Consider the following 18,392-nt stretch of genomic DNA (forward strand, 5'->3'; position numbering starts at 1 on the left):
TAACAGATGTGGAATGAAGAAAAAGGATCTGGTGCTTTCCCGGCGTATATGATGAATAAACTCTTCCCGGGTTTTCAGCTGGGTACAGGTGCCAATTATAACCAATGTTTCGGTGATAGACTCTGCCTTCTTCGGGGATAATGCCTGGGCAAGTCTAGTCTAGTGGTGTTTGTATTCCTGTATTCCGCCCCTCCTGATTGGTTTGGTTTCCATGATTTCAGGAAGGATCGCCAAGATCCTGAAGAAACACTGGATTAATACCATCCACAAACCCATAAGGAAGCTTAAATCGGGTCAAAGATGACCAGGGACTCAGATCAGCTGGCATTTACAGGATTCCCTGTGAATGTGAAGCTGCGTTGTCAGCCAAACAGGACACATGGTGTAAACCCGGATCAAGGTGTACAGGAGGTGCATCCGTTTGGGTTACCCGGAAAAATCGGTGGAGGCAGAATACTGCATTCGCAATGGCCTTAGGATTGATTTTGATGGACTGGAGGAAAAGAATTTTAACAAAAAGGAAGGTCTCACTTTAAGTAAAGACTGAAATTAAATTGTAGACAAGGTGGGAGAGCGGAAACCAGATTGGATGAAGACTAACCAATCAGGAGCGATGGAATACAGGGGTATTAATGCCACCAGACTAGATGTCATCCAGTCTAGCCCAGGCATCATCACTGAAGAAGATGGCAGAGTTTGTCATCGAAATGTTGGTTATAATTGATACCTGTACCCAGCTGGAAGCCCAAGAAGAGCTTATTTGAGGAATGACGAAATAAGAACAAGGGGAAAGTTGGCAGATACTTTACATCACCCAAGCTTGATGTCACCCAAGCCTGACGAGCCAAAGCCACTCTAAAAACTGGCATGCTCACAAGAATGGCCACTCAAAAAAATGGCCGCTCCACTTGCACCTGTATTACTTTTATTCACCCCTTTCAATGAATCCCTTTGTGTTGATTGGTCCCCACACAATTCAGAAAAAATGCTGCAAAGCTGTGCCTTTTAAATTTTGATCGTGGACCTAATTGAAAAGGCAGCTCTTTTTATGCATTCCCTCTCTGTTGATTGGTCACCACACAACTTATTAATGTAAGGAACCTTCAACCACTCATTTAAGTTATTTGACTTTCTGGATGAGGAACTTCACTTGCTTATCTGCGAAGCTACCGTGATAACGCAGTGAGCTGGGTGAGCTTTGCCAGCTGGTTACTCTGTCAGCAAACTGATTCAACCCCACAATGTATGTAATTCACTTTTATTTCTCAGTTTTTGGGGGGAAAGTTAGAATGTATAACGAAAGTTATTTTAAAAAAATAATACAAGAATTATGGGGAGAAAATGGTTTCCTTCTATGCTTAAGAATTTAGAGATTGCCATGAAAGGCACCTCAGAGTGGCACTGAAAGAAGATTGTACCAGATTTGTATGGGACATTGCCTCTATGCACAAGACCCTGAATGAACAAATCAGGTTGGAATCACGTTGTTATGGACAAGGATAGAGAGAATCAGGATTGACATAAGAACGTTAGAAACATTGGTGATTGGGGCGGGGTTGGGCAGTAGCCTGAGATCTGGGACATCAGTACCCATTGCATCATATTACATAAGCCATGAGGGATGCAGGAAGACTAAGTAATCAACTGTTAGTGAAGTATATGGGTTGCACTGAGATGCGAACAGTGGCTCCAAGAAGGTTGGCAGCGAGGAAGTGTGAGTATGGGGGGAGAAAATACCAAGGAAACCCTTTAAAATAAGAATCTTTCTGCAAAATGATGGGCACTTTGGAATTACTGGCTGAAGACGAGCTCAAATTGTGTCCCCAACAAATATTGAAGCAGACACCAATTCTCGGTTAAAGTGTGCTTTAGTGAGAGTGAGCTTAAATGCACAAAATGACATCCCTGCTCATACGCACACGTTCTTCGCATAGGTGTGACAGACTAACATGAAATACGAGGATTTAGGGAATTTGAGGATCTGCTACCACTTTTGAATGAGAATGTTTCTCCCTCCAGTTTGCTCATTTACCCTGGCTACTTCTACGTTAGTATAAAACTAACATGCACCATTCAAAAATTTTGTGAATGAATTTCTAGTCAGCTTTTTTGAGGGAGTCATAGAAAAACAAAACTTGAGATCTGCAGAGTTGCAAAATATCCAGCTCCAGTTTAAAATGATGCCGATAATGTTCAGGCTAAATAGTATTAGTATATGATGAATTTCATTATGTGAAAGATAACTAAATCAGAAACAATCATCAACTTATCTTTCTTTACCCAGCTAAATGTATATAAAGAATAGGTGGGAAGTAGACCCAGTTGTTTCTGTCATTTCTGATTGTTGGATTTTGTTATAGGCACATTATACATACACTTTTTTTTCCACATTGCAGCTTTGACTGTAATTCACATTATTTTAAGACAAGGTTGGATAGATTTTTGCATAGTAGGAGAATTGAGGGTTATGGGGAAAAGGTAGGTAGGTGGAGATGAGTCCATGGCCAGATCAGCCATAATCTTATTGAATGGCGGAACAGGCTCAACGGGCCAGATGGCCTACTCCTGCTTCTGTTTCTTATGTTCTATTCAATTGGCTGTAAAACATTTTGGCACATTCACAAGTTGTGAAAAAGGTTCCTTCTGTTAACCCTGTCTTGATGTAATTGCACAGTTCAGTCACGTTAGCTTCACCTGGTAACTTCAGAACCTCCAAATGAATTGTTACTGGTATATATAATTTCAGGTTTAAAATGAGAAGTTCTCTTCTCATCTTTTTTTTTGTTATTCCAATTTACCCTGGCTACTTCTACAATAACATTTATGAAAGCTTGTTGGTCAGAATGATATGCTATAGCACATGGAATTTTTAGACCACACAACACAGGAGCAGAATTAGGCCATTCAATCCATTGAGTCTGCTCTGCCATTCCATCATGGCTGATTTATTATCTCTCTCAACCCCATTTTCATGCCTTCTCCCCGCAATCTTTGATGCTCTGATTAATCAATAACCTATCAACCACTGCTTAAGTATGCCCAATGACTTGGCCAGGACAGCTGTCTGTGGCAATAAATTCCATAGATTCACCACCCTGTGGCTAAAGAATTTTCCTTTATCTTTGTTTTAAGTATGAGCATTTCTGGGTTCCTTATCTAAGAAAAGATGTGCTAGCGTTGGAGAGGGTGGTGGATCTGTGGAATTCATTACCACAGATGGCTGTGCAGGCCAATTCATTTGGCATATTTAAGACAGTTGTTGATAGGTTCTTGATTCTGAAGCTGTGTCCTCTGGTCCTAGTCACCTACTATAGGAAACATCCTCTCCACTTTCACATTATCCAGGCCTTTCAATATTTGATAGGTTGCAATGCGATCTCCCCTCATTCTTCTGAACTCCAGTGAGTACAGGCCCAGATCTATCAAACTCTCCTCATGTATTAAGCCTTTCATTCCTGGGATAATTCTCATGAACCTCCTCTGGACCCTCTCCAATGTTAGCATCTCTTTTCTTAGATAAGGGACACAAAACTGCTGACCATATACCAAGTGCAGTCTGACCATTGACTTATAAAGCCTTAGTATTACATCCTTGCTTTTGTATTCTGGTCCTGTCGAAATGAATGCTAACATTGCATTTGCTGTCCTTACCACCAACTCATCTTGCAAGTTAACCTTGAGGGAATCCTGCACGAGGACTCCCAAGTCTCTCTGCACCTCTGATTTTGATTTTTCTCCCCATCTAGAAAATAGTCCATGTCTTTATTCCTTCCGCCAAAGTGCATGACCATGCACTTCCCTATGTTCCCCATATTCAATCTGCAACTTCTTTGCCCATTTCCTCAATATATCTAACTCCCTCTGCAGAGACCCTGCTTCTTCAACACTACCTGCCCCTTCAACCTATCATCACAAACCTGGACACTAAAGCCATCAATTCCTTCCTTTAAATCATTAACATGTGTTGTGAAAAGAAATGGTCCCAACACCAACTCCTGTGGCACGCCACTAAATTGACAGCCAACTGGAAAAGGCCCACTTTATTCCCACCCTTTGCCTTCTGCTCATCAGCTAATTTTCTACCCATGCTAGTACTTTTCTTGTAAAAACATGGGCTCTTGTTATGCAGCCTCATGTGCCTTCTGAATATCTAAATAAAAAACATCCGCTGACCCTCTCTGTCCATTTCCTCAAAAAGCTCCAAAAGATTTGTCAGGCAAGATTTTGCCTTTACAAAATCATACTGGCTTTGGCCTATTTTATCATGTGCTTCCAAGTATCCCAAAACCTGTTCCTTAATAATAACTCCAACATCTTCCCGACCAGTAAAGTCAGGCTAACCAGCCTATTATTTCCTTTCTTCTGCTTCCCTCTCTTTTCAAGAGTGGAGTGAAATTTACCATTTTTCTGTCCTCAGGATTAATTCCAGAATCTAGTGATTCTTGAAAGAGATTGCCTCCACAATCTCTTCAGTCACCACTTTTAGAACCCTGGGGTGTAGCTCATCTGGTCCAAGTGACTTATACACGTGGAGGATTTTTAGCTTCCCAAATACATTCTCCACATAATAGCAACAACACTCACTTCTGCCCCCGACACTCACTTCTGCCCCCTGACACTCATACATCTAACATTCCACTAGTGTCTTCCACAGTGAAGACTGATGCAAAATACTGGTAAAGGAAGCCATTGAAATAAAGCTAGAGGAAAAGAACTTTAACAAAGATGAAGGTCTCACTCTAAGTAAGAACTGGAATTTGATTGTAAACAAGGTGGGAGACTGAAAACCTGATTGGGTGAAGACTAACCAATCAGGAGGGACAGACAATGGGGTTATAAATACCACCGGTCTAGACTTGCCCAGACATCATCCCTGAAGAAGATGGCAGAGTTTGTCATTAAAATGTCCGTTATAATCACAATCTGTACCCCTGGTAGCCCGAGAAGAGTTTATTCATCATATACACTGGGAAAGCTTTAGATTCTTTTTCTCCTTTCCATTACCAGTAACCATATTTCTGAGGCCTACCTGGGGGGCATCTCAGAATATTTTAACAATAAAGAAATGATACATAAATGCAACTTGATAGTAGGGCAAACCAGATCTGTCACTGATGTATTTGGTAATAAAGTTATAAATTTCCTAATACTTTTCAATTGTGAAAATTTAAAGGAAAATACAGATTAATATTTCAGTCAAAAGATTAGCTCTATTGGAAAAATATGACAGCATTTCACAAATAATGGCATCAGCAATAAGTTAAGCCTGGAATCTTTTTTGAAAGGCAGGTAAATTTAAAATTCTCAGTGGTATGTTGTAGAAAATAGAACAAATTATTGCCCTTGAAGATTATGGAATTCAAAAGCTTACTGATTTAATCAATGACATTTATGAGACTGGAATAATACCAGAAGAGATGAAAAAAATCAGTATTTATCACTCTTCCTAAGAAACCTGGAGCAATAGAATGTGAATTACATAGGACCATAAGTTTAATGAGTCATATCACCAAGATACTTCTAAGAATTTTGATGACAAGAGCTAGAAGTAAGATACAAGCTGAAATAGGTAAAGAACAATGTGGTTTTATGAAAGACAAAGGTACAAGAAATGCAATATTGATGTTAAGGATACTATCAGAATGAGCTATTCAAGTGCAAAAAGATTTGTTTGTTTTATCAACTACACAAAAGCATTTGATAAAGTGAAGCACAATAAGTTATTTGAAATATTACAGAAAACTCTAAATCTAGATTCAAAAGACCTCCGCCTAATCAGAAATCTGTACTGGGAACGAACTGCCGCTGTAAGAATAGATGGAGAAGTGAGTCACTTTAGGAAAATCAAGAGAGGTGTTAGACAAGGGTGTGTTTTCTCCCCTGATTTGTTTAATGTGTACAGTGAAACAATATTACAAAAAATAAGAGACATCTTGGGAATCAAAGTTGGCGGTGAAAACATCAATAATTTCAGATATGCAGATGACACTGTGTTAATTGCAAGTACGGAGGAAGAACTACAAAACTTAATTGATATAATTGTTGAAGACATAAAACGGGGAAGACATAAAACAAGTACAGAACTTTTGCTACTAAGGAAGCTGGGTGACATCAGATGGCAGATGCGACATGGACATCAAAAGAAGAATAGACTTTTGCCTTTTCATTCTCGTAAAGGCAAAAGACACCTTTACGAGAATGAAGAGTATGCTGACCAATACTAAACTAGGCATGACAACTCGCCTCAGAGTACTGAAATGTTACGTTTATCCAGTTATATGGCTCAGAATGTTGGACAATATCTAGTAACATGAGGAAATGAATTGTAGCAGCAGAGATGTGGTTTTTGAGGAGGATGCAAAGAATATCATGGATGAAACGAATATCTAATGAGGGTGTCGTGTACAGAGCAAACACAAAAAGAGAAATAATGTGTGAGATCATGAAAAGGCAACGTAACTTCATTGGACATGTGATTGGGAAAGAGGAGTTAGAATGGATGGTAATTATGGGGAAGATTGAAGGAAAGAAAGCAAGAGGAAGACAAAGACAAATGATGATGGAGACAGCAGCCAGAGAACTGGAAATGAATACCAATGAATTGATCCACTTGACCCGAAACAGGAGTGTGTGGGCCATGGCAGTCAAAGCTCAAACTGGGCATGGCACCCGATGATGATGATGATATTGTAGAAACCTTTAAGGTGAACAGTGTATTGTTAGTTTGAAAATGTTCAGAAGCTCCATTTCTAATGAATAAATGTATTTATCTTGTCTGTTAGTTAAACTAAATTATGTTTCTGTGAGGAAATGTGTAAGTTAAAACGATCTACAGAATTATTTAGAGAATTACAGTAAGAACAAGGAACTGTTAAAGAGGGGTGTTAATTACAAAACAGGATCTCGTCCATCCTGTGAATACACCGTTTAGGTAATGAGGTTAGGTAGTTTATAAGTGCTTTATATGAACTTAAAAGAGTATCTGTGAAGCTGTTAAACTTGCTTCACTCATACACTACACTTTAGAAATGATACGTAGTTCTCTATATGTGAATAATTTATAAATTGGTGCTCTGATTTAATTGCAGGTGTGGTCATTGTTCCCAGTGCTGGTGTTGGCATTATCCTTGGGGGCTACATTATTAAAAAGCTCAAGCTTGGTGCACGAGAATCAGCTAAGCTTGCTATGATCTGCAGTGGGGTTTCTTTGCTGTGCTTCTCCACACTCTTTATTGTTGGCTGTGAAAGCATTAATCTCGGAGGCATTAATATACCCTACACCACAGGGTAAGAAATATCTTACTTTACATTTTGGACTTTTTGTGATTGCCAAGTTCTGTCTGTAATAATGTTTGCGAGTAAAATTGGTAAAAAAAAAAGAGAATGCTAACAGTAAATTGGCAGCTGTTTGTTTATTGGTCCTGGTATCCTTTATGTCAGTTTTAAAGTGAAAAAATAATTGGGCACAGTGGAAAATAAGAATCATTTGTGGTTTCAAACAACTAGCAAAATCTATTTCCTTCTCATTGACCAAAACAAGTCACATAGTTCTGGTTATGCAGCAGGAAGTACGTGAAGTGTTCTGGTAATATTGATGGATTCAAGTGAAACTGCAGTTGTGGTCAATTTGTATTAAAAACAGATATGTGCCAGTGATATTAAAACTGATTCTGGTGTGATTCAGAGTAGTGTACAAGGTTTTCCGTCGTGGTTCGTTCATAATCATTGGATTAAAGATAAGAACATCAGGCTAATTAAGTGGCATCAGCTGATGGTGGACATCAAACTTGATAAATGTTTAATCCCTCATTAAAGTTCAAAGTACATTTATTATCTAAGTATGGATATATTATACAACCTAACAGGCAGTCATGAAACAAAGAAACCCCCAAATATCCATTTAAAAAAAGACTGTCGAACACCCAATGTGCAGAGAGAAAACAAGCACATCATGCAGACAGGGTGCTTCAGTCACAACCAAACACAGAGTTCAGTCAAATTGGTACACTCTGGTGCCTGGACCTCGCTGCCTTGATACGGCCTTCAGCACGGCGTTAAAACGATCGGACCTCTTGGTGATGGGTTCGAGGCTCGCCCTGCCTCCGTTCTGCCACATTGAGTTGCCTTCATGTCCAAAGGAAAGTTACAGGCTATTACTTACCATGATCATTTGCCAGGAAAAATGTGATTAACAATGTACTTAGTTGCTATCCTTGTTTCGTTAGCCACCAGCCAGAAGTCGCTGAGGGTCACCAGTGCCATCTTGAACCAGAAGTTGATTTCCAGCCCCTTTTCCTTAAAAAAAATAGAAGCTATTTACTGGCTTGATCTATTTATAAATATGGACAGATATAAACAAAGGTTTACTTCCTGTTATGGGACATATAGGGCAACTTAATTCTTAAATATCTTTATAAACAGCAAGGTTAACGACCCACAAATGACCCTGATATTTTCCACTTTCTAGTATCAGAATTGGAATCAGATTTACTATCACTGGCCTAAGTTGTTGAAGTGAAGTTTTATGGCAGTGAAACAGTTCAAGACATAAAAATTACTATGCTATAATAAGTAAATAAATAGTGATAAAGGGAACAATGAGTTATTGCTCATGGACTGTTAGAAATCTGATGGTGACTGTGGAAAAAGCTATTCCTAAAATGTTGAGTGTGGGTTTTTAGGCTCTTGTACCTCCTTTCCATTGTTAGTAATGAGAAAAGGGCATGCCCTTATGGTGCGAAGCCTTAATGATGGACGCTGCCTTCATGAGGCACTGTCTCTTACAGATGTCTTGGAGACATACCTTTTCCAGCTTGGATTTCAGAGCTATTCAAAACTATTTACCGCCAATACTCTGTGCTCAGCAAAGCACTCTAGCTCCTTGTCAAATAGTGAAGACCAGAAGGTCAGGATCATTGTAAGAAGCTATTTTAATACATGCCAAGAAGCATGCGTGTAGGCAGAATACACTTAAGAGGGGAATCGGAAGGGCATAGAGAGGGAATGGGATAAATCTGGCAAACATGTTTAAAGAAAATCCCAAGAGGTCCTGTTGCTATACTAAAGTAAGAGGGGACCTAGGAGAGAATAGGTCCCCTTAGAGAAGAACAGGGACACCTACGTTATATCTCGAGCCACAGGAAATGACTGAGATTTTAAAAAAAATTATCCTCTGAGTTTACTGAGCAGAAAATCATGGTTGCTCAAGAGATAATGGAAACAAGTGGAGATGTCTTGGAAAACATTTGTATTACAGGTGGAGGTACTTGTAACTTTACAGTGCATTAAGGCAGATAAATCACCAGAGCCTGACCAAATGGACTTTATGAATAGAGGCTACAGAAGGAATTTTGTAGGCCTTTGCTAATGTCGTTTCATTGCTTAAGAAGGGTAGCAAGGACAAGCCAGAGAACTCCAGGCACACCAGTCAAACACCAGTGATGGAAAATGCTAGAGGACATTCTGAGGAACAGGTTATACCAGCATTTGAGAGTGTGATGAGCAGGATTTAACATGGCTTTGTCTGTAAAGTCATGCTTGATGAATCCTTTAGAGTTCTTTGAAGAAGAAACCAGAAGGATATATGAGGGCAGGGTGGTGAACTTTTTTCTATTTAGAACTTAGCTAGACCTTCAATAATGTCCTGCTGGCCTGGAAGGTTAGGTCCCATAGGATCCAGGGAAAGCTTGTTGGGTGCATTCAGCATTGGCTTGGAGGTAGGAAGCAGAGGGTGGTGGTTGAAGATTATTTCTTAGAATGATGACCATTGGTATACTGCAGGGATTGGTGTTAAGACCCTTGTTAGTCATTATTTATATAAATGATTTGAAAGCGACTATTTATTTGGATAAATATATATTTAGCCACATTCCCTGGTCACTGCCACAATCACTCTCTGATAAAAAGGATTCAAACTCTGAGAATTAACCATCTCCCAGTGGCCAGCCAACTTAATTCCCCTTCCCATTCCCACACTGATGCATTGGTCCTCAGCCTCTCCACTGTTCATTTGATGCTAGATGCAGATTAGAGGAACAATACCTCAACATTCTCCAACCTTACGGCATAAACAATGATTCCACTAATTTCCACTAACCACTGTCCCTTTCCGCCCACTGGTACCCTTCCCTACCTCCTTGTCTTTATTACCTCCTATCAGAATGCATTTTCTTCAGGCCTTTTTCACTTTCACCTATTGGCTCCCAATCTCATGCAGCATTCCCACACTCCTTCCTCCCTCAACTGCAAATCATGCCTTTCAGCTGGATCCAACTGCACCCATCAGCAGCTCTCTATTCCTTTCCCCACACCTATCTCCCCTGAATATTTTCAGTCCTGATGAAGGATTTCAACCTGAATTTTCAACTGTGGATTGCTGCCTGACCTGCTAAGTTCCTTCGGTTCCTTTGTGTCTTGTTCCGAGAAGCCCGTGCCTTAGCTTTTTCTTTATTGTTAAGGGTTATTAAAAATTTAGTATTGATCAGTGACTCTGCTAGAGGAGTAATCTTTCCTTATTCACTTTCAGATCTGCTCATAAATTTAAATACTAAATCGCCATGGTGGTGTGAAAGCCGAAAGAAACCTCACATTAGTAGTATGGGGAAAACTTGAAAAATGTAAATTATTGGAATATACTTAGCTGAAAATTACTTTATTCTTTCCCTAATTTAGAGTCATAGTTATATAATACTACTGCTCAGAAAGAAGGCCCTTCAGCCCATCCAGTCAATGTTGACCTATACCTGGCCCATATCAATCCAAACTTTTCTTAAATGTTGAAATTTGATCTCATATCCGCCACTTCCATTGGTAGCTCGTTCTACACTCATATCACCCTCTGAACGAGAAGTTCCCCCTCAGATTCCCCTTGAATATTTCACCTTTCTCCCTAAAACTATGACCTCTAGTCTCTGCCAACCTGAGGGGAAAAGTCTGCAAGCATTCATCAGTATTTATTGATTATTGAGCTATCTTCCAGCAACCCTCATGTAGATTCACTTGGAGATCAGTCATGTCTGCCTAAACCTTTCCAGCCTCACTGGAAAAGAATAATTGTTGATTGTTTTAAAGCAGTGTTTAAGAATGATGATTAGGCAAGCTCGGGGGTCTATGGTAGAAGAATTAAGGCAGAAGCTGCTCTTTTTGTTTCCTTTCCAGCCCTTCACTTACAATGACGCACAGAAATCTAACCGGCGACTGCAACGTTAACTGTGGATGCAGAATCCATGATTATGAACCTGTCTGTGGATCAGATGGGATAACATACTTCAGTCCTTGTCTGGCTGGTTGCTCGGTCCTCGTCAACGAAAGCACAAGGGTGAGTACCGAGTTTGTTAGTTTTTCTCCTGAAGCAATGAAAGACTAAGATTTACACACACAAAATGCTGGAGGAACTCAGTACTCAGGCAGCAGCCATGGGGAGGGATAAACAGTCGACAGTTCAAGCTGAGATCCTTCATCAGGACTGGAAAGGAAGGGTGAAGGTACCAGAGTAAGAAGGTGTGTGTGTGGTGCAGAGGAGTGAAAGCTAGGATGTGCTAGGTGAAGCCAGGAGGGTGGGGGAGAGGATGAAGTAAGAAGCTGGGAGGGTATTGGTGGAAATGGTGAAGGGCTGGAGAAGAAAGAATCTGACTGGAGAGGAGAGTAGACCATGGGAGAAAGGGAAGGAGGATGGGTACCAAGGGGAAATGATAGGCAGTTGAGGAGAAGAGGTAAAGCGGGGGCCAAGTGGGAAATTCACCGAGGGAAGGGGGAGGGGGAAAGTTACCGGAAGTGGGAGAAATTGATGTTCATGCCATCAGGTTGGAGGATACCTAGATGGAATATGAGGGGTTGCTCCTCCAACCTATGAGTGGCCTCATTGTGGCAGAAGAGGAGACCAGGGACTGACCTTTCAGAATGGGAATGGGGATTGGAATAAAACTTTACTTCTGGGAAATCCTGCTTTTTGCAAATGAAGCGAAGGTACTCAACAAATCAGTCCCCAGTCTACATTGGGTCTCACCATTGTGGAGGAGCTACATCGGGAGCATTGGATATGGTAGGTGACCTCAACAGATTCACAGGTGAAGTATTGCCTCACCTGGAAGGACTGTCTGGGGTCCTGAATGGAGATGAGCGAGGAGGTGAATGGATGACTATAGTACTTCTTATGCTTACAGGGATAAGTGCCAGGAGGGAGATTAGTGAAGAGGGATGAATGGACAAGGGTATCATGGAGGGAACGACCTTTGTGGAAAGCAGAGAGTGGCGGAGGTAAATATGTGTTTGGTTGTAGGGTACCATTGAAGAAAGAGGATGTTGCAGAGGCTGATGAGGTGGTATGTAGGTGAGGACGAGTGGAACTTCATTCTTGTTAAGGTAGTGGGAAGATAGGGTGAACGTGGATGTCTGGGAAATGGAGGACATGTGCGTGAGGGTAGAGGAAGGGAAACCCAGTTTTCTGAAGAAGAAGGACATCTCTAATGTCTTGGAAAGGACAGCATCATCCCGGGAATTGATGCAGTGTAGATGAAGGAACTGAGAAAAGTGAATGGCATTTTTACAGGAGACAGGATGGGAAGACTTATAGTCAAGATAGCTGTGGGAATTGGTAAGGTTAATAACAGGTATTGATAGATGGTTTGTTTCCAGACATGGAGATGGAGAGATCAAGAAAGCGGAGAGAGGTGTCAGAAACGGACCAAGTGAATTTAAGGGCTGGGTGGAGGTTGGGGAGAAAGTTGATGAAATTGATGAGCTCAGCGTGCATGCATGAAGCAGCACCAATGCAGTCACCAGTGTAGTGCAGAAAGAGTTGGAAGCATTACCAGGGAAGGGTTGGAACATGGACTGTTCCATGTAGTTAATGAAAAGGCAGTCAAAGCTGGGAACCATGCGGGTGTGCATGGCTACATCTTGAGTCTGGAGAAAGTGAGATACTGGAACAGGAATTGTTGAGTGTGAGGACTGTTACCATCAGATGCAGGAGTGTGACGGTGGAAGGGAATTGGTTGGGTCTGTTGTCAAGAGAGAGTTTTAAGGCCTTCTTGATGGAAGATAGAAGTGTATAGGGACTGGGCATCCATGGTGAAAATGAGGCAATCAGGGCCAAAGAATGGAAAGTTGAGGAGATTGAGAGCATGTGAAGTGTCACATATGTAGCTGGGAAGGGAGACAGAAAAAAGGAGGATAAAATGGAATCAAGGTAAGCAGACACGTTCAATGGGGGAAAAGCAGGCAGAAACAATGGGCCTACCTGGACAATCAGGTTTGTGGATCTTGGGTAGGAGATACAGTGGGTTGAATGGCCTGTTGCTGTTCTATGAGATAGAGATGAGTAGTATGGGGTAAGGAAACTGTGAAGTTGGTGGCAGTGGATGAAAGATTTCTGGAGTTGATGAGGTTTCGAAGGTTCAAAGGCCCAATTTAATGTCAGAGAAATATATACAATATACATCCTGAAATGCTTTTTCTTCACAAAACATCCACGAAAACAGAGAAGTGCCTCAAAGAACGAACGACAGTTAAACGTGAGAACCCCAAAGTCCCCCCTCCAGCTCCCCCTTCCCGCTCATAAGCAGCAGCGAGCAACAATCCCCCCTCCCCCCACTGGCAAAACAAAAAGCACACCCGCTACTGAGCATAAGCATGAGCTAAGTGATAGCAAAGACACAGACCTTGCAATTACCCCAAAGACAATTGCAATTCATCTGGCATTCAGCAGCCCACAGGTTCTCTCTCTCCCTGGTTTGTGATGATGGCAGAGGCCATATCTTGATGGTCCTGAGTGGGGTCCTTTTCAAAGGGTAAGTAAGAGGAGATGTCTGAGAGTTGCCACTTGACCTCATTAAGGTAGAGGTCAGTTCGCCGGACTACAACAGCACCCCCTTTGTCTGTGGGTGTGATGCTGAGGATGGGATTGCTGCAGAGAGAGTGCAGTGCGGTGCGTTCAGAAGGGATACGGTTTGCAGAGAAGAGAGTGCTGAAGTTGAGCTGGGTTGATGTCTCATCGCAATTTTAGATGAAAGGATCCAGAATAGGCAGAAAACCAGAGTGGGTTATCCAAGAAGAGGAGAAGCTTGCTAAAGAAGTGCGCTCAGAGATGGTGGTGATGGAGTAAGAACTCGGCATTGTGGCAGGCATGAAAATAACTGAGGTGCAGGTGAAGGGGAACATGCTGTTGCTGAGGACAGAACATTCAGGTCGGGGGGGTGGTGATGGTGAAAACATGGCAGGGATTAGAGCTGGGATCAAAGGAGGGAAGGGAGTTGGAAGCATCAAGGGAGATGGGAGAGTTGGGATCTTCAGGAAAGGTAGGGTGGGAGAATCCAAGAGGATATGGGGAAGCCCTGAGAGACCTAGGGTTAGGGGGAGGGAAGGAGGGCCCAGAGACCCAGTAGCAGTGAGAAATGAATTGGCCTGGTGTTGGAGCTGGAGGCCAGGTAATTGGTGGTTTGATGGCACCAGTGGTCATGGGACCAGAAATGGCAATGGTAGGATACCCAGTCTGGAGCTATCTGGAATCCTTGGAGCCAGAATTGGCGACAGTGGTATCCATGGTCTGGAGACATGGAATCTTAATCTGGGAAGACTAAGATTCCCATATGAGCAGCAGACCCATGCATTTAAGAAAAACAGTTAGGGTAATGTTGACCTGTTGCATTTTCAATTGAGCAATGATAAAAATGATTATCACTGAGATTCTTCTGCTCATTGGCATCAGCTGATTGAATTCCCATTTTGCCAAATGTCAATGAAACAATGAAGTTCTATGTTCTGAATCATGCTCCCCTTATTAAATTTAAAAAATATTAAGACAATTTATTGGTCAAATCTGTTCGTAAATGTGGATAGAAATAAACGTAATCTTGCTACAAAATTTAGTGCAAATAAACAAGTATCAATGATTCACAGACACTTGATGCCTCATTATATTTTCTATTTTTGCTCTAAGTAATGGTGGGCTGTGAAGGATCGCTGCAGATTTCAGGCAATTGTATACACGAAACATCCTCTCCACATCCACTCTATGGTACCCCAGTTGCCCCAAAATAAAGCCGCTTCACCTTAAAGACATTACAGTTACAGAGTGTCAGTACATCACCCATCCAGAGCAAACCCTAAGCCTTGTCTGATTCCCCAAAGGCCATATATCAGTGAACAGTAATGATCTTTCAAGAATCAATAGAGTCTGGAATAGATCCATAGGACTAGAAAATAACAAATTTCACTCCATTCTTGAAGAAAGGAGGGAGGCGAAGAAAGAAAATTGTGGGCCAGTTAGCCTGATCCCAATGGTTGGGAAGATATTGAAGTCCATTATAAAGGGTGAGGTTTCAAAATACTTGGTGTCCCATCATAAAGTAGGCCAATCTCTGCACGGTTTATTTAAGGTGGAATCTTGCCTAACATATCTGTTAGAATTCTTTGAGGAAGTAACAGGCTGGATAGACAAAGGAGAGTCTGTTGATGTTGTTTACATGGATTTTCAGAAGGCGTTTGACCAGGTGTCACAGATGAGGCTGATTAACAAGATAAGAACCCACGGTGCTACAGAAAAGATACTGGCTTGATACTAACATGACTAAAATAATCAGAAGATCGAAGAGCTAAATAACTGCAAACGTATGGCATTCCAGCACTGCAGGATCCAACACTGGGTGACTGGCTGGAGGCAGAGTTGGAATAAAGGGGGCCTTTTCTGGTTGGCTGCTAGTGACCTGTGGTATTCAGCAGGGGTTGGTAATGGGACTTCTTCTTTTCACATTTTATGGCAATAATTTGAATGTTTGCAGACTCTACAAAGATGTGTGGAGAGACAGGTAGTGTTGAGGAAGCACGAAGTCTGCAAAAGGATTTCGACAGGTTGGAAGAATGGGCAAAGAAGAGGCAGATGGAATATAGTCCAGGGAAGTGTACAGTCGTGCACCTTGGTAGAAGGAATAAAGGTGTAGATAATTTTCTATGCAGGGAGAAAATTCAAAAGTTAGAGGTGCAAAGGAACTTGTGAGACCTTGTGCAGGATTCCCTAAAGTTTGACTTACAAGTTGAGCTGGTGGTAAGGAAGGCAGATACAATGTTAACATTCATTTCAAAGGCACTAGAATATAACAGCAAAGGTGTAATGCTGTGGCTTTATAAGGCATTGAGTAGACCGTGTTTGGAGTATTATGAGCAATTTTGGGCACCTTTCTTAAGAAAAGATGTGCTGGCAATGGAGAGGGTCTAGAGGAGGTTCACAGGAATAATAACAGAAATGAAAGGGTTAATGTATGAGGAGCATTTGATGGCTCTAGGCCTGTACTCGCTACAGCTTAAAAGAATGAGATGTGATCTAATCAAAATCTGTCAAATATTGAAAAGCCTAGGTAGATTGGATATGGAAAAGATGTTTTGTATAGTGGATGAGTCTAGGACCAGGGAGGACAGCCTCAGGATAGACGAATGTCCATTTAGAACAGAGATGAGGAAGAATTTATTTAGCCAGTGGGTGGTGAATCTGTGTAATTCATTGCCATGGACAGCTGTGGAAGTCAAGTCATTGAGTAATTGAAAGCAAAATTTGATAGGTTCTTGATTAGTCAGGGTGTCAAAGGTTATGGGGAGAAGGCAGGAGAATGGGATTGAGAGGGATAATAAATCAGCCATGGTGGAATGGTGAAGCAGTCTCAATGGGCTAAATGGCCTAAATTTACTACTATGTCTTGTGGTTTTATGGTCTCAATAGATATGCTGTCTGGTCACCATGCTATAGGAATTATGAGATTAACATAAACAAGAGACCCAGCACAGATCCCTTTGTCACACATTTGGTCACAAGCCTTCAATCTGAAAAACAGCTTTTCACTACCACCGTCTGAGTCGTACCTCAATCCAATTTCCTATCCATTTGTCTAGCTCCAGCCCAGCTGATCATGAGGGACCTTGTCAAAGTCCATGATAAACCTGTTGGTTTTATAGAGGTTGTGGTAAAGTATTATAATTTATAGTTCAAGTAGGAATGTGTGAGCATCTAATAAAATCTGAATCTGATGAGAGTCAGCATGTCCAACAAGCAATTTTGATTTTTAGAAGTACCATTTTTGTGGATTTCTAGGATGCCTTCATTGAATTCCACATGACAGCTGTTGACTAAAAAAAAATCTCATAGAAAATGCAGTTGATCAGCAGTTTTATTAAGCAGCAAAAAAAATCCTTTTTCCAATTGAAAAGTCAATGCTAGTATCCTACGAAGATCTGTGCTGGGACTTTAGCTCTTTGGTATATTTATTCAAACGTTGAATAAAAGACTTGGTGATATATTATTTATAAACGTTGATGACAATAATGGTGATCAAACTGAATGGCAGAATAGCTGGATGGATAGAATGACTTACTTCTGTTTAATGTGTTTAAATCACTAATGGACACCTTGAAGATGTCTACTTTCAGATCTTGGAACTAATAATTCCCTAGTGAGGTATTGTTTTAATAATTGGCTGTCAAATCTATGTATCTGTTGTGAAAGAGTTATCTTTTTCAGTACAAACTGTCATTAGATGATAGGACAGAGAACAGTAAAGCATGGGAACAAGCTCTTTGGCGCACACCCTTGTGTGAAACCAGCTAAAAAGTAAATCAGAAAACCCCGAAAACTAATTCGTCCTACCTACGCAATGTCCATATCCCTCCATCTTCTTCATAGTCATGTGCCTATCTAAATGTCTCTTAAAATCTTCTAATGTATTTGCTTCTACCACTTTACCAGGCAGCGCATTCAAGGCATCCACCACTCTCTGAGTAAAAAAAAACGTACCCCTCATATCCCCTTTGGACCTACCCCCTCTCACCTTCAATGCATGTCCTCTGGTATTAGACATTTCTACCTTGGGGGAGAAAAGATATCAATGCCTGCCATTATCTTATAAACCCCTATCAGATCTCCCATCAGCATCCACAGATCTAAAGAAAACAATCAAAGTTTGTCCAGCCTTTCATGATAGTATGTGACCGCAAAACCAGGCAGCATCTTGGTAAACCTCTTCTGCACCCTCTCCAAAGCTTCAACATCCTTCCTATAGTGGGGTGACCAGAAATGTCTGCAATGCTCCTGATTTGGCCTAACCAGAGTTCTATATAGTTGTAACATAATCTCTTGACTTTTGAACTCAATGCCTTGACTAACAAGAGCAAGTGTTCCATAAGCCTTCTTAACCATCATGTTGACCTATGTAGCCCCTTCCATGGAACTATGAACTTGAATCCCAAGATCTCTTTTGCCCTTAACAGTGTATACCCTACCAAGGTGCAACACCTCACATTTATCTGGGTTAAACGCCATCTGCTATTTCTCTGCCCATTTCCACAACTGTTCAATATTGTGATGTATTTTAAAATCTGTTGACATTGCAAGCTAGAAATCTGAAGGACAC

The 18,392-nt window shown here is 41.2% G+C and overlaps 1 protein-coding gene across 1 annotated transcript in view; it reads left to right on the top strand.

The window, feature by feature from the left end:
* The window catches only part of slco5a1 (solute carrier organic anion transporter family member 5A1), a 215,447-nt gene that overhangs the window by 181,501 nt on the left and 15,554 nt on the right, over positions 1 to 18,392 (top strand). The window contains exons 5-6 of the mRNA XM_072253965.1: positions 7,089 to 7,287; positions 11,158 to 11,317. Coding sequence (XP_072110066.1) covers positions 7,089 to 7,287; positions 11,158 to 11,317 — 359 coding nt within the window. The remainder of the gene's footprint in view (positions 1 to 7,088; positions 7,288 to 11,157; positions 11,318 to 18,392) is intronic.

This window comes from Mobula birostris, chromosome 1 (assembly GCF_030028105.1).
Source record: "Mobula birostris isolate sMobBir1 chromosome 1, sMobBir1.hap1, whole genome shotgun sequence".
Taxonomy (NCBI): Eukaryota; Metazoa; Chordata; class Chondrichthyes; order Myliobatiformes; family Myliobatidae; genus Mobula; species Mobula birostris.